This window comes from Macrobrachium rosenbergii, chromosome 23, assembly GCF_040412425.1.
Source record: "Macrobrachium rosenbergii isolate ZJJX-2024 chromosome 23, ASM4041242v1, whole genome shotgun sequence".
Taxonomy (NCBI): domain Eukaryota; kingdom Metazoa; phylum Arthropoda; class Malacostraca; order Decapoda; family Palaemonidae; genus Macrobrachium; species Macrobrachium rosenbergii.
Genome location: NC_089763.1, coordinates 32,711,779 through 32,732,948, shown reverse-complemented (window position 1 = coordinate 32,732,948; position 21,170 = coordinate 32,711,779). Strand labels below are relative to the sequence as shown.

The 21,170-nt window shown below is 36.0% G+C and overlaps 1 protein-coding gene and 2 non-coding genes across 3 annotated transcripts; 1 reads left to right on the top strand and 2 right to left on the bottom strand.

Annotated features, from left to right (window-relative positions):
* Positions 1-450: 450 nt before the first annotated feature.
* On the bottom strand, positions 451-532 carry TRNAS-UGA (transfer RNA serine (anticodon UGA)). Its single transcript has one exon. It is a non-coding gene; the product is annotated as a tRNA-Ser (tRNA).
* Positions 533-13,165: 12,633 nt separating this feature from the next.
* Positions 13,166-13,239, top strand: TRNAN-GUU (transfer RNA asparagine (anticodon GUU)). Its single transcript has one exon. It is a non-coding gene; the product is annotated as a tRNA-Asn (tRNA).
* Positions 13,240-19,565: 6,326 nt separating this feature from the next.
* LOC136851072 (submandibular gland secretory Glx-rich protein CA-like) lies at positions 19,566-20,000 on the bottom strand. The gene has a single exon (XM_067125043.1). The coding sequence runs from the start codon at positions 19,998-20,000 to the stop codon at positions 19,566-19,568; it is 435 nt and encodes a 144-aa protein (XP_066981144.1).
* Positions 20,001-21,170: the final 1,170 nt, after the last annotated feature.

Sequence of the window (21,170 nt, the reverse complement as noted above, 5' to 3'; positions counted from 1 at the left end):
ACATATTAAATGTTAAATTCCAGTTCTTTCAAAATGTCTTAATACTGTTATTCAAATATAAAATTTTCACACTTACATTATTTTTCACAGTCTCTTGCAATTGTTACAACAAACTAGGACTGAAGACCTTGGCTCGATATTCTGAACACCAACTGCAAAGAAAGAAGCATCATAACCGAACCTCAACATTTTATTACAAAAATGTAGTTTTTTTATGCGCTTCGATTTCTTTGCAAATCTCCTAATCTCATGTTTCCCCAGGCCTCATTATGACCCACTATGATCACAAAACGAACAAGTTCTTGAAAAGTTTTAAAACATGATTTTTTAGGTAAGATTTAAACTCAGTGAATGTAACTCTTTACGTTAAGTGAGCGTGAAACCTTTGAGGTATATAGGATTCGAACCTGTTCTAACCATCCAACTACTAGGATCCATAAAGACTACAACCGCTGCGGACAGGATTCGAACCTGTGCGGGCAGAGCCCAATGGATTTCAAGTCCATCTCCTTAACCACTCGGACACCGCAGCTCCATACGGATATAGAAACCGTCCTCATCTTGGGCAGCAGCGGAAATCTAACCTACAGAGATAATCTTTTATTTACCATCTACCATAATACAATTAATTCCAGCACACACACACACAGACACATATATATACTATATATATATATATATATAATATATATATATATATATAAAATATATATTACATGTTTGTGTATGTAATCATTCAATGTGTGTTTTATTAAATAAATTAAAAATAAAAATAAATAAATATAAAAATATAAATATATATACACAAACAAATATATATATATGTTTTATCAAATAAATATATATATAGATAAAATATAGATAAAATATATATCTGATAAAACATATATACATATATATATATATATTTGTTATATATGTTATATATATATATATATATTATATATATATATATATATATATATATATATATTTATATTTACATTTATTTTTTTATTTATATGATAAAACACACATTAAATGTTTACACACACACACACACACACACACACACACACACACACACATATATATATATATATATATATATATATATATATATATATATATATATATATATATATATATATATATATATATATATATATATATATATATATATATATAGACTTGTGTAGTGGGTGGGTGCATTAAAAACTTGCACATGTAACAGTATTAGTATAAAACAATACCTTTCCTATATACGCGTTTCACGGCACCCATGTTACACGAATGGGTGATACTGAGTAAAACAGAAACTTATATTACTGCAAAGCTTTTTGATAAACTTACAAGCTACACTCAGCTGTTGTGAACGGACATAGGAACAAAATGACACAAACCTTGCCCAACAATGCATGCACCCAAGGAAGTTTAGCTATTGCCAATTTATCACCTAATTCACACCCAGCTGAGTAATAGAGAGGCATAATCATGAAAATGTCATTTCTTTACCTTATAAAAATAAAAATCAAATGCAATCATTTATCATACACTGAAATTACAAATGGTCTGTGAGATCATTTTGATATTCATGCAAAGCATTAAAAATGTTATCATTTACCACTCATTCTCCCACAGTATTTGGAACACACTATTGAAATGACTATAGAATTTAGGCCAAATTCCAAGCACTGGGACCTACGAGGTCATTCTGCACTGAAACGGCAATTGACAGTAAAAGGTTTGAAAGGTGTAACAAGAGTAAAACCTCGCAGTTGCACTATGAATCGATTAATTGTTAGGAGAGAGTGGATAGGAAGATGGAAGAAAGGGAGTATGAAAGGAGGTACAGTTAAAGAAACGAAAGGGGGCTGCAGCTATAGGGGGCCGAAGGCACGCTGCAAAGAACTGTAAGTACTGCCTACAGTGAACCGCACGAGGTGCACTGACGGCAGTATCCTCCATATGGGGAACATACTATATGTTGCTACATCATGAAATATTATTCAAGAGAGAGAGAGAGAGAGAGAGAGAGAGAGAGAGAGAGAGAGAGAGAGAGAGAGAGAGAGAGATTGTTGCACTTACATATCAATTTACTCAATAAATCTCTCTATTATTATTCAATCAACTTTTATTAGTGTTTATGACGAAGGAATCTGATTCAGTTTGACTTCGCAAGCTTCCTACAGTGGAATGGTTACGCAAGTTGACAGATCACAAGTTAACGTTAATGTAAAAATAATATTAATGTAATGATGAATAGGCATTAAATATTTCACATCAGTTTGTGTGCTGTAGTAAATTTTGTTTACATTTAACGCGTAAATACTTTGAAAAATATTTTTCATAAAAAAGTTAATACTTCGCAGAAAATTTTCATTTCAAAAAAAGGAGGAAAAATGTATATATCCTCTTGACATACACTGTCCAAAATCTTCTTACACTTCTATGAAAGAGAATTACTGCTCAACCCGTCCACTCCATTCCCAGTTCTTCCTGTAGGGTTAAAGACCAAGTTCCTATATTTCACGCTAACACCGACTACATTTCGCTGGCCGCTGTAGGAACTGGAATATAAAATTTGAGCCAAAGCCCAAGCGCTGGGAACTGTGAGGTCATTCATCGCTGAACACAATGTTACAAAACTGTTAAGAGAAGCTGACAAGTATGATGGAAGAACGAAAATATGAACGGAGGTACAGTAAAAGCGGCTGAAAACGGTTGCAACCAGGGGCCGAGCAGACTGTGCAAAGAACCTTAAGTGTATACAGTGCACAGCTTAAGGTTCATGCCGGGCCTATCCCCTACAGATATACAGCAATTTCTTATGTTCTGCAAAACCATAACCTACAAAACCTGCATAAATTCATGTAAATCCCATAAGCATTCGTTAGCAACCGGAGGTACACTTGCAACATTGATAACTGCCCCTGTTTGTGAGAAGCCGTTAATACTTCCCTACTTCCTGAACTTCGAGTTTCCCATACATAACTCACTAATAAGTATGCCAGCTCCTTGTATTATCTAAAATTAATTACAGCTGCAGCTTCTTCATTACAGTCAAAACGCAATGGCAAATAGTGCGATCGTTAGTATTCACATCATCACATTTTAGGGAAAAAAAAATCATAAGGTAATTTTGCATAAATCAGACACGTCGCTGACCACTGAAGCCATTCATATATACAACTATGATAATCTTATATTTCGCCATTTAAAAACTTTGCCTTCATACACTGCTGGGTCAGTGAGTGTACAATCAAAACTGTATCTATCCACAATGACTAACAGCAACAAAAAAGGGCTTAAACTGAAATAACAAAGCTATTTTCTCTGCTCTGGCCACATCAGTCTCCACGAGCTAATTCTGTACAGTGGTCATAGAAAAATTAAGCCACGGTCGTCACATACCAAGACAGCTAATAAATTATTACATTAGTTCCTTCTGTTCCCTGATCACAAACCACCCACAGTACGGTGAAGGCTGTCTTCTTCATGTTTCTAAGGCCTTTTATAAATTAAAAGAGCGTTTGTAAATTAAAACACCAATCACTCACTCTGATGCGTAAGAAAAATTCAAACCTCATAAATGCTAGGATTCTTTTATGCCAAATGAAGGCAGTGTTGCCAGCAACAAAGACGGCTGATGAATAATTATGGTACTTCATGCTCACAATGAAAAACATTCCTCGTAATATTGTAGACTTCATAAATTAATCAGACCCACGTCTCTAGCTTCTAGATCTATATATAAATTCATAGATGAATGCGGACAATCCTTCACCCTTCGTTCTGTAATTAAATATAGCAATTTATAAATGCGTAATTTCTCCTGTTCGTTGGGTAGAGACGCTAACTGGCACCAATGACAAGTACATTTACGAATTTAAATAGCTGCTTACTTTATAATTTCGTTTATTCTTTAAAGACAGACTATTAATTTTACATATTTGTCCGTTGGCTGAAAAAGTTTTAATAGAATTACGGTATGTGACGTGATTTTTAACGATTCATGAGGCTAATTAGGATGGGAGACGTGTAACTATTGATGTTGGTTACGCAAGTTGGTGACTTTCTAATTTAATATAATGTTAACAAGACGAAGTTTGCCTGACTAATATATGATGTGCGTTTTTTCTGACTAGTAGTAACTAATAATGAATGCTCAGTTTGAAATGGTACCACAATCTCCCCCTGAGGGAAACGTATAAACATGTCATTAAAAACAGTTTTAATTTACGAAAGGCTGTCAGGGAAAAATCTGCAGAAGATCTGTACTCAAGGGAAACAACTCTTTCTCTCTCCAACCAAGCTGTCAGTGCCTATTCGGCAAAATCTTCACATTAGGGTGAACGTGTATTCTGTGTATGCGATTTCAACGAAGGCAAATGTAGTTGAGTTTACAGTTTCAAGTTATAATTACACGAAATTTTCTTGCGGTGACCGACCACTGATTGCTTTACTGAAATGCCAACGAAGCAGGGGACAGGCTCACCTCATGAACAATACGAGTGTCTATGAGGAAAGAAAACAGCCTCAGAATGCCAATTTTGATAACGAGATTTGGGGCCGGGAGGTGGAGGGATAAGGAGACACTGTAAATGTGGGATGTAGCCTAACGAGCGTTATCAGGTAGGTCATCCTCAAGCGCAGGACACTCCTGAAGCTGCTGTACCATCGTAAGAAAGTTTTCAAAGACTTTTCAGGCTGATAAAAACTTGCCTCTTAAACGAAAAGGTTTAAAAGGGTTATGGAAATGCGGTGGAAGGAGGGTAGTTACACGGGAAAACGAATTCAATTTTGTCGAAACAGCAATAATATAATGATAATAATGACGGTTCGAATCCCCGAAAACAGAGAAGGGTTGAAAGTAGAGGGTAATGACTCCACAAAAAAAAATTAATTAATTAATTATATAAGTAAACCGCATTGCCTTCGCGTGCTGGTTTCACCGACAATCAGTTACAATAAGGTTCAAAGATTATTTACAGCCGTCGATTAGGTAAGTATCGTACTCGAATGATAAGACTGATAAGAGTTCAAGATAATTTCTAATTTACATAAATAAATATACATATATATATATATATATATAAAATAAATTTATTTTATATATATAATAAATTTTAAATATATAATCATAAATTATATTTATAATATAAATTATATACATATAATCATATATGTATATACATACATACATACATATATATACAGTATATATATACACATATATTATACCTGTTTGGAGTATGGTAAAAAATTCATTTGTGGCCCTTCCTTAATAATAATATATATTATCCCATCATTCTCATATATGAAACAAGTTCACAATAGAAAAAACAAAACCTGCTGTAACTCCATTCACTAGTTCATGCAGTGCACGGGTCCTTGAGCACTGTCGTGGGTGCACATGCGCACGCACATTTACTTAAGTCTACGCTTCCGTTGATTCATCAGAGCACTAACCGCCTGTTGCCATACAGACAATTCCTCAAGCACAGACACTTCCCCAACAGATGAGTATATGGAAAACACAGACTACATGTCGTTCGATTAGCCTACACTATTTTGAAATAATAAAAAAAATTATCAATAATGTGACAAAAAATTCTGTAACTCGGTCCCTTTACTGGGTATCAATGACATTTGTTGGCAAATCATCAGTTCTCTGTAAGTTATTTTACCCACTAACCGTGATATCATTGATCTAGGCCTAAATCTCGACGAAGTAAAATTGTATCCTCGCATACAACACGTTCGCAAAAATTCAGTACAAATGCACGGGTACATTTTAGGTTAATAAAAACTTGTCGATGCAGTCTCGGGTATTAAAAGTATACCATTGAAGTTACTCAAGTTATTGAAAAAATAACATTACAACCAATCAGGTTAACAGACTTTGTGCTAGCTCATCCCTTCAGTTTAAAAAAATCTCTAATCATTATACCAACACCTCATGGGAGTAATCAATAAGTATCCGAGAAGTTTTCTATAAAAAAACTCATCGTTGGGCGAGTCATTATACCCGAGTTCGAGTCTCCGTCCGGCTGATGAAGAGTTAGGGAATTTATTTCTGGTGATAGAAATTCATTTCTCGCTATAATGTGAGCAGGATTATAACATTCCTGGGGCTAAACCCTCTTCCTTTAAAAAAGGTACCAAGAGCAAACGCACCATTCGCTGCCCCGTTCCAATTGGTTCTTAGCCAAAAAATAAGAAAAAGGAAATCAGCTCAGTGGTCTGGTAAAACTAAGGCAAAAAAAAAAAAACTAGGCCTAGGTAAACTTGGTAACAGGACAAAATAAGTATGGAATACTACGAAAAATCTATAGACGATCTGATGATAACCAATGAACGATTCAGTCGCAGGTCACAAAAACAGCCAGTGGACGAATATGCAATACGACTGAATTAATTACGTGCGTCGTGGCATAAAGGTCGAAATGGTTATGAATGAACTGGCAATAGCAGAAACGTACCCGATCTGGGACGAAGGGGGTGGAGGGGGAAGGGAGGGGAACCTGTGCACTTTACCTCCCAGCAGACCAATACCGATTAAAATACGAAATTCCGGTCAACGCTAATAATGATTCCGTCAGTTCATGGCCTTTGGTGGAGCTCATGCTGTGTCTCAAGCCATTCCGAACCCTTTCCTCTCAATAAATAAAAAGTTAAACCCCTGAACACGGCTTCGTCTCCGTACACTTCCTTTACAACCATTTAGCCATGCATTGCTTTAATCCATCAAACATACCCAACCCGACATCAAGATGATCCTTTCCATGATCCTTCGTCAGTCAGGAGTGGCGTTTGGGGGGAGGGGGAGGGGGAGAGGGAGGGGGAGGGTAACATGCCAAACTCACGCTCTACCATGACCAGCAAACTGTCGGCTCTCTGGTTCATTTTCAATAAATGCGCACTTAGCCTTCATGTCGTGTTAGGAAAAGGGTCCTTCATACTGCCATAACTAAGGTAAACTGTCGTACTTATACAATCAACAATTTTTTTTTCATTCCTAACGTGATAAGCCACTGCTTTAATGATTGTGCATGAAGACATCCCAATAACTAAGTTAATTAAAAAAAAAAAAAAAAACCACGTCAAGTACCCAAGCGTACATTCCACACCTAATTTTACAAGTGCATTTAAAACGCATTGACAGTTTACTAGTCAACAGGATGCAGAGGTTGGGGAATTTCAACTTAGAAAGAAACATGCATTGTTCTGGAACAATCTAAGGGCAGAATTGCGACCGGCAAACATCAGCAAAAAACAACTGCATATGTACACATTGCGCCTCCTAAATTGTAAATGAATGCAAACTAATTATTTTTGTTACTATTTGAAAGATAATTTTCATACCATACCCTACACATCTTCGGCCGAGACCCGTCTCAGTTCATTACATATGCCTACAGAGTACACACCTCACTTAAGACGACCCTCCCCCCCCAAAAAAAATATGGCTTCAAACCCACTTTTTATTTCAAGCAAAGGAATTAAAACCACACAGGCTTACGGGGCTATGGCACTTGAGGTATAAAAACCAAAAAACTGCCGATCAAACCAACATCATATTCGACTTGGGGAAAAGAGGTCACGGAAAAAGTATATCGGCCTAGACCTATGCATTTAAAGAGTTTAGCAACACATAGGCCTAGTTTTCTAGCTCTGGGTTATCCACGCCAGCGGCGGTAACAATATCTACATTTAATCTACCGAAAAGACAAACTGTCCCAAAATCACACTATATATAGAATTAAATGCGTAATACGCCACTGAAACAGCATACGCTGAACAATTTAAACCAATCTCACCTTGTTGTGACGACTTCCTCCACGAACCACACCGGTTTATCGTCGTCTGCTTCAACGAACCTGAATATTTAAATGATCCTCGGTTCGTCAGATGTCAAAGCGTTGCGTAAAACGTTTACACTTTGCTTAAAAAGCGAAAAAAAATTAACTTTCACCGATCAATTAGTAATACTACCGCGATTGTTGGACCTCGTACACCGAAACGTCTTACAAGCGTTAAGAGTTAAGTACTAATGACGACACACTTTTGGAGGAAAGGCCTTGCGTTCAATGATGATTGAATCGTCTTATTAAAAGGGGCTTTTAGTGTATTTTATTTGTTTTTGTATATTTTATGAATTTTCTGTCTTTATATGAACGCTATGATTAAGAAATTAAATAAACTAGAGATATTAGAGAGGAATCAGATAATAATAAAGAAGGAACAACAACGGTCAATTTTGATTTCACACACAAACGTCAACTGGTCTTTCGAAACCAGTGAATGGACAAGCAGAACTGAGCCTACGATCGGCTTTATTTATGTATTTTTTTCAGGGAACAGGAGTTAACTGCTTAGGAATAACCGTTACTTCGTAAACCAACAAGACCTTAACAGTTATTGACAATAATTAACTCATTAGAAGACCGTCTTTGTTGATTTTTTGGAAAGTTAACCGGAACGGATTGACGGTAGTCATTTGTTCCGTAACTTTTCGGTCAATTCATTGGCGGCCTCTCATTTTCGGAGGAATGAAAAAACGTATATATTTCATTTGTTTAAGGACGTTCTGACTATACAGAGGTTAGTGTTTATAATATCGCTAATTTTTAATTGTATTTATTAGCCGTAAATCTACGAAGAAGGTATAACGTTTTGTGATTTAAGGTCGTGTGATGACGTAACTTCCTGTAGTGACGTAGCAGGTTGTTGTAGTTACCCGCTCTTTCAATGACCTGTTCGCATTATCGTCGATTATCTACATCATCTTGGTTTATTTGAGGTGATATTTATTGCATCCATATCGCTGATTGATTCTGCAACAGTCTGAGGATAATTTTGTGATTATTATCAAACGATTAACGACTAGAACGAGAAGGTTTTCTGCTCGACTTGCCAAGGTAAGGTTCAACCTCCATAATGCTTTCCCTTGAGCGCCACGTGACCAATCATTGTGATGTATGTCACTGAGCATGTTTGTTATTTTGTTTATCTTTTTAAATGCTTGTTTACAAACTTACCGGGTATAAATTCAACCCATGTCAGCATCATTGGCACCTGGCCTGGGTACCTTCAGCCATTTGCTACGCCTGAGGGCTAGACCTAGTACTACCCTATTCTTATACACCGGTTTAACACATTCGTTATACTTGTCCATTCTTCGTAAGCTACGTAGTCCCTCATTTTGTTTGAATGTTCCGGCTTCATTGCGATCCATGCTACTCACACCAGACTGATAAAGTGGTATGAAAGTCTTGTAAGCATGGATTTGGAGATGAGGTTGAGAGTCCCATGCGCCCTAGGCTATAGTGGGTCAAGGGATTATAGGCCTATGTTCCCCTGCGCAGTTTTCGGCGCTGTTGCAGCTATATAGACAGAGCAATCCATTCGTCAATATTAAAGACATCCACAAACATGGTTTCATTGCAGATTTTAAAGGCAACGGTTGAAATAATCCTTACTTGGCGTATCTCGAGGTAGATTATAACTTCAACAATTAAAATATTCCATATTTAGTGCAATAGTATCTCTCGAAAGGGGTTAGTGAAAAACGCCTCCTTGTTCGTATAAAATATTTTGTTGGTTTATCTAAATGCTTATTCCTCTCTGTAGGTTTTCGGGTTATTGTAGTGTTAATTCGTCCGACCGCTAAGGTTCGGTAGAAGTTTGCTTATGGGTTATGGCATTCACACTCGCATATACTGTATATGGTCTATATATATAGAGAGAGAGAGAGAGAGCGAGCTTCTAAAGAACTTCAGCGTCCTGGTGTAACATTATGCTTGTATATGCATGTTACATTGTTTTATTTATTGAAATTTCCCATTCTTGAGTATTTTAACCGGACCACCGATTCCTTCATACTATCACAGGGCTGCCCCTATTTGCTCCTCCGTAAACTTGTATTGAAAGTTATAGAAAATAGGTATTAGGCTCTGTAGAGAACTTGCCTTGTTGCTTTCAATGTACTGTAGCATTACACTACAGAAACTTCACTACATAACCTTTGTGAGGTGTGCTTGAACGCCCAAGTACAAATTTATGGACTAATGTTCATTGTACAGTTTCAGAGATGGTTGAGATATAGCTGATATTTTAATGGTCTCATAATGAGTTAATTTATAACGTTCCCAGCTAAAGCACTTCTTAGGAGCAAGCGCTGGGTCTAGGCGCATGCCCCCTCATGTCTGCCAGGCGTGCGTTTGTAATTAGGCAAAGGTTGCTGACCGTCATTACCTTGTTATTACCCTCCAATTACGGAATGTTATGGGAGATAACGGGGCTGCTAATAGCAGACTGGGTATTGACTAGCTCTGTATATTTCCCGTTTCAGTTTTGTTTGCATGTTTGGTTAGGTTGTTTGTCTTCTGCCTTGTTTGCAAGGATAACCAATAGGTAGAGCTGGTTTGTTTGTTTCCCGCATCGATTAGCCTACCAGGAAAACAATTGGGACTTTTTTTATATAAAATTGCCTCGTCTTTGTCAGACGAAATAGGACTTTTTAGCGAATGGAATGTGGTATTTTATTTTTGTCGAAAGGAATAGGACATTTTATTTTAGTCCAACCTTGTTTCATAATTTACCTTAGCGCTTATCAGATTTTATCGCCCATTTCTGCTTGCATCACAACGCTAAAGTCTGTACCGTATTTCATTTTTTTTTTTTTTTTTAGTACAAGAAAGACCCATAGTCATTTGACAGTCCTTTTTTATCCGGGCTCAGGACCGGCTGAAGTATATAAACTCTCACGTCAGACTTATATTAGGTCAGCGCGTCCTTATCAAAAGAAATTGTGGATATAAAGTACATTTGTATAAACGGAGATGGAACTTTGGAGAAAATAAGACCGGAATATTTTTGGAAAGTTGAATCTTCTTAATGACGATCTTTTGTTATCTGATTTCCCAACGAGGTTTCTGTTACCTTATGTTAACAATTTGGACTTTCGTGACAACATGGCTTCTTTGCCATGCTGCACATTACTCCCTCCTTTTGCATGGCGCTCTCTTCGCATTGAACAATGCCACGAGAATACCATACCATCTCTATCGGACCCCTGTTATAGTGTACCTCGTGTTTGATCAGCGCTTGTAAGGGCGACTATCAAAATATTTATTAACCTCTTTACACCTTGGGATGGGTACCCACCACTGAATGACGGATTGATTGATTGATTTATGGCTACTAAAACTGGCGTGACAACATCTAGGTTATCGACGCCGCGAATGACGGTTCTCGTTGCCACTACAAGAGAAGTGACTCGGTTGAAAATAAGAAATGGTTTATACCTATGAAGTGTTTCATCGTTTAAGCAGGACATGGGCTCGACGTGCAACTGATTAGCTTTGTTGTATATTCTATACGGCGCGACTGAGGTTTGGGAAGTCTTCTGCGCAAGAGTTTCATCCTTCATTTAGTAGTTACGGGCGTAACGCGGAAGTGATTGCTGATTTGTTTTTCTCTGGTGTCACACTTACACGTGTATATATATATATATATATATATATATATATATATATATATATATATATATATATATATATTAGTAAAATATATAATATATATGTGCATGTATATTTAAAAAAAAAAATATATATATATATATATATATATATATATATATATATATATATATATATATATATATATATATATATAGAGAGAGAGAGAGAGAGAGAGAGAGAGAGAGAGAGAGATACAGTGCATATAGTTTCGTAAAACCTGTCTTACCATTACATCTTCCATTTACGAAGCAGAAGTCCTGTCCTTCCCTCTACTGCCAGGCTCCGGAATTCTATTTGCGTGCGTTTACCCATATTTCTCTTTCTTCTCTCTAAAGTTGTTCGTATTGGTTAGGGGTGGGAGAATTCAGTACTCTACTCTTCTTTTTATCATTTCCTTTTTCTTATGTTCATATTCAAGGTCGTCACTCTCTCTCTCTCTCTCTCTCTCTCTCTCTCTCTCTCTCTCTCTCTCTCTCTGTATGATATAGGTTTCCCCACAACTGTAATCCAAACACCCAGTTATTCTGAAGCGTTTGCTGAATTGAGGATAGGCTGATGTATTCCTTGGTTCACAACAAAAAAGAAATAATATATAAAGTATAGGCCTAAGCCGAGGGTACATCTTAATCTGTATGGTGTGGCGTGCAGGAATTTTTTGTTTAAGTAACATTAATTCACATAAAGCTTCGTTCAAGGTCAGAAGCGCCCTGACTTGCGTGCGTTCGTCGTGCTTTCAACAGTAATATTGCAAACTCATATGCCGATGACTCTGGCTGTGTACAGTATTCTAAAGTAATTTTTTCATGGATAATTCATTTTGAAAACTAGCCAGAAAATAGCACGTAAATAAGCAAATAGTCCCTTTATTCAAGAGCAGGTGCATAGTATCACATCAGTTAGTCGGTCGGGAGGTAGAGAATGCATAATGGAAGGCGACATATGAGCGTACTGCCATAAAGAGCGGGATTAGCTTTCAGAAAATTGTGTAAAAAATGAAAAATAAGAACTTTATAAACCAACTGTTGTAGTAAAAGACGGCACTCGTAGCGTTTGGTGTAAACAGACTCGCCGTCTACGATATTATTGACTGAAGTGATGTTTTCGTAATCGTTCATTAACGTGAATTCAGGTATTACAGCATGCTTTAGTAGGTATGTTAATATAAAATTTGATTTGAGCGTAGAATACTATTACAAAGGCGAACTTAGTCCAGCAGAAGCCATGGGACGGCTAACCTTCTATTGACAAAATCCTACTGTGTTATGGATGTCGAAAGCCAAAAAAGACGTTAAAATATGAGCGTACTGTCTAAGAAAGGGAGTCTGGGATTAAGGAAATCACGTAAATAAAGCCAAATAACCTTTATAAAGCAAACTGTTAGTCAGTCAAACATCGTACTCGCAGCGTTAGGTGAATAAGCAAGAAGACTCGCCGTACACCAGACTACGAACTGAAGTAATGTTTTGTATCGTACTAGATTTTGTTTTCGTAATAATCTTGCAGTAATGTGAATGTAAGTGTTACAGCATGTTTTGGAAGTATTTTGATAATTAAACCCTAGATTTGAACGTAAAATACTGTTCCACAGATAAACTTAGTCTAGCAGAATCCAATGGAAGGCTAACGTTCTATTGACAAAATCCGCTGTTGCTTCTCAAGCCTCCGTGGCACAATCGGTTAGCGCGTTCGGCTGTTAACCGAAAGGTTGGTGGTTCGAGCCCACCCGGGGGCGGAATCTTTTTCAGTTTGTTTAATTTTACTATGATTGTAAATAATTTTATATGCAATGTTGAGTTTAGGGACAACATTTTTTTCCCCTTGTAACTTGGTCAAAAAAATTTTTTTGGTCAAGTATGTACGTAACGTGCTTTGTATATTTCAAAGTATGAGTCTGGTTTGCACGTTACAAAATTATCAAAATACGGATAATTTAACAAAAAGACGCCAAGAGCAACAATGAATGTTACTAAACATACACCATATGAATCAGGAAACAGCGGAAGATAAAACGAGTATTTTAATAGTGCTTCTGCTTGAGTGTGTGCGCACGCGTGTGTGTGTGTGTGTGTGTCTGCAAATCAATCACCCCTCTGTTCGCATATCCTAATATGGTTTAATTTACTATATAATTTTTAAGTTATTCTCAGCAACTTTAATTTTCAATATCTTTCACTCATTCGTAAGGACTTTCACATTGCCTCTATCATAAGCTTTTTCTTAGGTCCATATGTGCCAAGTAGCTTATTCCCTTTTGCTTTCAAATTTCTCACATTTTTTCAGAACGAACACTTGATCCACACCCATTTCCCAGTCTTAATACGTTGTTATCTGTCTTACTTTTTCAGTCATAATCTGAATTATTATTACTGCTATTCAGAAGATGAACCCTATTCATATGGAACAAGCTCAGAGGGGTCAATGATTTGAAATTCAAGCTTCCAAAGAGTATGGTGTTCACTGGAAAGAAGAAACGGAGGGTAATAGGAAATAAAAAAAAAAAAAACTAGTTATTACAAAAGAAAAAATAAATTGACGAATTAATAAATAGATAAAAAATGTAAGTAAATTATAAAATGCAAGGTATTAATGGTATTCTATGTTCCTATGATTCATAAAGTCTTATTTTTCACTCTCTCCTTTATGCCACTGAACAAAATTCATTTTGGCCCTTCCATCGGAATCTTGTCCTCATCTGTACATACCATACAAACCCTGGTCAGCCACTTGGTGAATCTTACCACCACCATGCCGTAGCATATAGCCTCGTATCAACTAATTTCTTTCCATTTTTTCAGCCTTTTAACTGTCCTCCATAGCTGCTCAATAGTGACTTCCGCAAGCTTTCTCAAACTTCCTCAAACCCCTCTGTTCTTGCATCAGTCAACTCTGCCTCTCTTCCATGTTCTGCAATGCCGATTTGAAAATACCCAGTTCATCAACCCATGACTTCAATCGTTTCAACATTGCTTCTCCATTTAATTGTTTTATTCTAGTATCCACTTGTTTATTATAATAACCTTTCCCTTTGTATTTATTTTCCCATAGGACAATTTCCTCTTCGTTGAAGTTCTTGCTTACGTTCCCTTTTATTAATATTTTCCCTCCTTATCTTTGTCACCTTCTTCATGGCTAGTGTTCATCCTCCTGTATACCTGTTCGTAATCTTTCCTTCTGTCATGCAGTTGTACCTCCAACAACCCTTTTTCTTCTTCTTCACCAAAATTCTCATTTCCTCACCCCTCAACTTATATTTTTATTCCCTCTTACTGCCTTCTTCTACTCACAACACTCCTCGTTGGACCTATGACCCCTTCTTGGACTTTTTTTTTTTTTATACTCATACCCCACCCACCTCATGCCTTTAACCCCAGCACATATTCTAGCTGTTTCCTTTATATGTGCTTTTGTCACTTGTCACCAAACTCATTTGTCTTCATTGCATTTAAAGTCACATTTTACTCTCTCATCTCCAATCTAAACTTAATTTGTCTTAACTAATGCTTCAACCACACAATGATCTGATATGCTTCCCTCCAGCCATTCCTCATCTTACTACTATATATATATATATATATATATATATATATATATATATATATATATATATATATATATATATATATATATATATATATATATATATGTATATATATATGTATATTATATATATATATGTATTTATATAATGTATATATGTGTATATATATGCATATGTATGTTTATATATCATTCTCCAATGTCAGCATAAAATGGTGAATGAAACAGACATGTTTTCTAAAACATTTTTATTTTTAAATAGCATTAAAAAACCTTTCGTTTTTGTGAAGGAAAGAAACATACACACACGTGTGCCTGTGCGCGCGCGCGCGCGAAAGACCCAAGGATTTATGCGAGAGTCAACGTACTGAAGACAGGTTCTTGTTTCCCATCTCATACCCGTTGTATGCAAACACGCTGATTGGATTACTCGCATTATGCAGGATTAGAGCGCCGTTTTTTGTCGCCTTTGTTCGCTTGCTTCTCTTCTTTTTTTTTTTTTTTTGCATTAGGCAAACATTTGATTTGACGTTTTGTCTAGCATCGTTCTCTTTCTCGGACGTATTATGGTCTTATGCGTTCGTTTTATTTCTCAGGTTTTAGGTTTCAAACGTTCGAATGTTTGCTATTTTCTCTCTGGTTTTTTGTGCTATATGTTTACTGCAGATGCCATCACCACTAACCGCTATCAACCACTACTATTACCACTATACTAGTACTTTTGCTACAGTATACAGAGTATCACCGCCCCCCCCCCCGCCCCAGTTATTGTTTTCTTCAGTAAAGAAAATTCACATTTTAAAACTCATATTCTCAATCAAGTCTTTGAAGTCTGTTCTCCTCTATCTTTCCCACAACACAGTTCAGTCTCCTATTTATTTCCCTTACCTTCCAGACTAATTCTATATAGTACAATCCCTGCTTTCTCTATCCTGGACTGCGCACAACCCTTCCGTTTTCTTTAAGCTTCCTCGCAGTCATCTGATAACTGTAAGTTCAGTCTTTAACTCTCACATTCTCTCCACACACGCAAACCATCGTATGGCAAGTAGGCTAGTTGGGTAAAGGACGTGGCAAGTATTTCATAAGCTCTTTTTAAGTGCCACGTGCATGTAAGTCATTTACAATTGTTAGATTGTTCTGGTCTTCGTCCCGCACGGACATAAAAAACATAATTCATAGAGACGAGAACTAATTTTTAAAGACGAGCATTTAATTCTCTCTCTCTCTCTCTCTCTCTCTCTCTCTCTCTCTCTCTCTCTCTCTCATCACTTCGCACAAATTTTGTCAATTGCATCGATTTGCTTTCCTACCTTATTTTTCTGAATTTGTGACAGTGATTATGTTGAAATAATTCTCTCTCTCTCTCTCTCTCTCTCTCTCTCTTCTCTCTCTCTCTGACGGTCAAAAACTCATTTAAGTTTTGAATAGTTACATATACTAAAAATCCTAGTTGTTTGATTTCCAATTCCAGCTCTAAGTATGTGTATAGGCTACATTCTCTCTCTCTCTCTCTCTCTCTCTCTCTCTCTCTCTCTCTCTCTCTCTCTCTCTCTCTCTCTCTCTCTCTCTCGACGGTCACAAACTCATTTTAAGTTTTGAATGATTACATATACTAAAAATCCCAGTTGTCTGATTTGAATTCCAGCTCTAAGTATATGTATAGGCAACATATTTTCATGATATTTCGATGACAGACTACCGATGCAGAACCTTTAAATAGGAAGTTTCTGAATATTTTTGTGCTACACGAGCGACACTGGCCTTGGCATTTGCGATTGTTGGTAAATAATTTTACAGTAATCCTTCACTTGCTGTTGACAAAACGTAAGTGTTGAGTATTACTTTTGGTGCAAGAAGCAGGATAAGTAAAACCGTTAGTTCTTCTGTGAAGTTTGTTTATTTTTTCCAAAATCTTTTAGTAGCTTTGTTTTTCCTCGCCATTTTGATTATTTTTACTTGGTTTTAAGATAATCTTTCTATATGTCGATACATACTTGTTTTTACGGGTTATTTACGGATTTGATTTTCTATACTACTTTTCCCGGTTTTACAGTTATTTACTGATTTACTTTTGTACACTAATTTTCCCGTCCGTTTATTCCTTAATAGTTAAAAAATTTTGTCGCTTACACGCGCGTGACGTTTTGATGTTCACAAATATTAAGGCACAAATACCGTTTAATATCTAACTTACCCTCGGGGGAATTATGAGTGATAAGTGCTTCTGATCTATAAATTATATGAAATCGATAAATAACAGTATTTTTGGCTTAGTATTTGTTTATACTTATTGATGCCAGCATTCGTTCATATGTGAACGTCTCACTCACCTGTACGAAGGCCCTGTGACGCTTGTTTATACGAAGGACACCTGTGTCTAATGCCTGCACAAAGGGCCCCTTAATACCTACGAGTGTCACTACTTATTGAGATCCCTGACCTTGGTATTTTAAACAGAATGTACTCGAACTGGTGCATACCTTTTTTCTCAGTAGTGGTAATGATGATTAAAATGATCCTCTGAGGATTATCCTCTGTGCTTATCTTTTTGAACTTCAGAAGTTCAAGCGAAGATGCAGTGCATTGCTACCCAAATACTCCTTGCATTTTGATACATTTTTATCCATTTATTAATTTTTTAATAATAAGTCAGATCTCTTCTTTCTGTATTTCGCTTTACTTCCTCTTACTTCTTCCTAACGAACACCATATTCTTTGGAAGCTTGAATTTCAAGTCACTGGCCCCCTTGATGGGGTTGTTCCATATGAACAAGTTTCATCTACGGAATGATAATAAAAACAGCGAATTATTGCAACGTGTAGTGCGTACTATATCTGTTTGCAGGTTATGTCAGGTCAGAGGTCTTTCATTCCCTTTACTGCGAAGCTGTGGCACACTCTTCATGCCAGCGTCATTGATGATTATGAGCACAAGTTCAAGAACACAGAACGCCAAGTACCGTTGTTTTAATTTTTCCAACTGATATCATTTTGTGCACGTATCTCTGTTTATCTGTTGCATTTGTTTATCGTAGTTTTTCTCATAGAGTTCTGAGCATATGGAGGGCCTTTGTGCTTTAGAATTACATATGTTGGACTTACATGCTTTAGAATTACATATATTGGACTTTTATGCTTTAGAATTACACATACGGGCCTTTTATCCTTTAGAATTACATATATTTGACTTATATGCTTTAGAATTACACAAACGGGCCATTTATGCTTTAGAATTACACACAAAGCCTTTTATGCTTTAGAATTACACATAAAGCATTTTATGTTTTAGAATTACACATGCGGCCTTTTATGCTTTAGAATTACGCAGATTGGACTTCGATGCTGTAGAATTACACACAGGGCCTTATGATTTAGAATTTCACTTATTGGACTTTTATGCTTACAAATTATTGACATGTGAAGATTATTCGGTATGAATATTTACAGGTTATATATAATAATAATAATAATAATAATAATAAATAATAATAATACTTAGAAGATGAACATTCTTTTTTCACGCACAAACTCTTTCATACCCGTGTAGGGCATTGGCATTTATACATAACTTACAAGTATAATTGCAATAATCACAATGCCCGCTTATCGAATTATTCGAACTTTTTGGATACGCTTGTCACTACAAAATCTTAGATCCAAATGCAAGAATATGAAGTATATAGTTTTTGATGCGGGTTCGAACCCTGCGACGGACATCAGAATTACTTCTTGTTCTTGCATTTAGATCTAAGGTTTTGTAGTGACAAGCGTGTCCAAAAAGTATGAAGAATTCGAGAAGTTAAGAGGGCAGTGTGGTTATTACAATTGCATACGGATCTGGTAAAATTGACCATTAGATTATATATATATATATATTTATAATATATATATATATATATATATATATATATATATATATATATATATATATATATATATATATATATATATATATATATATATATATATATATATATATATATATACAGGTATATAAAATGTATATATATATATATATATATATATATATATATATTTATATACATACATATACATAATACATTATGTATATATGTATATTATATACAGTATGTATTTTATATATATATTTATATACATACATATACATTATGTATATACACATTCATATATACATATATGTGTGTAATATATATATATATATATATATATATATATATATATATATATATATATATAAAATTTCCATGTGTGCAATGCCCACTCACAGGTGGCACACACTTACACTTACACTTACACTTACACTTACACAGAGGCCGCCTCACCAGCATCATCATCATCATCATCAGCATGAGCATCTCGACCAGGGCCTCCTGATATCGCACGTGTGATCAAACACCGCGGGGGGGAAACATCCGGCTTAGAGGAGGTTCTTAATCTGACAAACAGGTTCTCGTCAGCTCCGCTGGTGTGAAATCCCGAGGGCTGCCCAAAACACGAGCCGCCGAGATAAGGAGGCGAAGGTAACCCGAGGTAACCTTATTCCCCGAACCTCTTGCTTGCTTCTTGGTTTCTTCCTTCCTTTCTCGCCTGCTGCTGCTGCTGGTCCTTGCTGCTGGTACTTGCTGCTGGTACTTGCTGCTGGTCCTTGCTGCTGGTACTCGCTGCTGGTCCTTGCTGCTGGTCCTCGCTGCTGGTCCTTGCTGCTGGTCCTCGCTGCTGGTACTTGCTGCTGGTACTCGCTGCTGGTCCTCGCTGCTGGTCCTTGCTGCTGGTACTTGCTGCTGGTCCTTGCTGCTGGTCCTCGCTGCTGGTCCTTGCTGCTGGTCCTCTTGCTGGTCCTTGGGTCCTTGCTGGTACTTGCTGGTCCTTGCTGCTGGTCCTTGCTACTGGTACTTGCTGCTGGTCCTCGCTGCTGGTACTCGCCGTCGAACAGACAGACAGACAGACAGACGGAACGATACGCAGCAACATTAGGAGGTGAATAGCTCAGAGACGTCTCTCTCTCTCTCTCTCTCTCTCTCTCTACACACACACACACACACACACACACACACACACACACACACACACACACACACACATATATATATATATATATATATATATATATATATATATATATAGGCCTATCACACTCACAAACACACAAAATTGTGATACACAAGTTAACATTATATAGAGTTGCATATTGGGTCTGCCAGGTTTTATTATTATTATTATTATTATTATTATTATTATTATTATTATTATTATTTGTGTGTAATAAAAATCCACATTTATATAGTAAACTACATTGCTATGTAAAATATAGTTTACTTTATAATTGTAGATTTTTATTGCACAAACTGTTTTTCACGAGATTGTGAATTTCTTAATAATAATAACAATAATAATAATAATAATTATTATTATTATTATTATTATTGTTGTTGTTGTTGTTGTTGTTGTTGAGTCTTTAGTAAGTAAATTTTTTGGGAAACACAATGAAACCATGATGGAAAAGGACGGTTTCAACATGAAACCTATGTCACTGCAATGCCCCCAAAAAAAAAAAAAAACACTCCCACACAGACACACCCATATCAATCACTCAGAATCCAGTGAATGGATTGCCTCCAACTTTTTTTCTTTTTTTTTTAAATATTACCCCACGCTGAGGTCTGGTTGTAAGTGAGATTTCCATTTATCGAATTGTTTTATTATTATTATTATTATTATTATTATTATTATTATTATTATTATTATTATTATTATTATTATTATTATTATTATTATTGAAAATTAAAGTCCACAGTAGTATGTTTGTAGTATATTGCTACATACTACATGCATACTACTGTGGATTTATTTTTCCATTTAAGATCACGAGAAAGTGATGATATCAAATAAAACTGTTATTATTATTATTATTAATGTTGAAAAAGGCAAGAAATGAAATCACATAGGGATATTTCCCTTTAAGTTTCCCTTAATTTTTCTCACTTGCTGAATTACAACGTTACCAAAGGGAAATGATCACATTTTAGTTATTAATTTAGGTTATATATATACTAAAGTTGGATCCAAGTGTGCGACAGCGCTTGAAAGCAAGTGCCGCTACATTTTCTTTATATTTTTGTTAAATGGCATACATTCAATTAT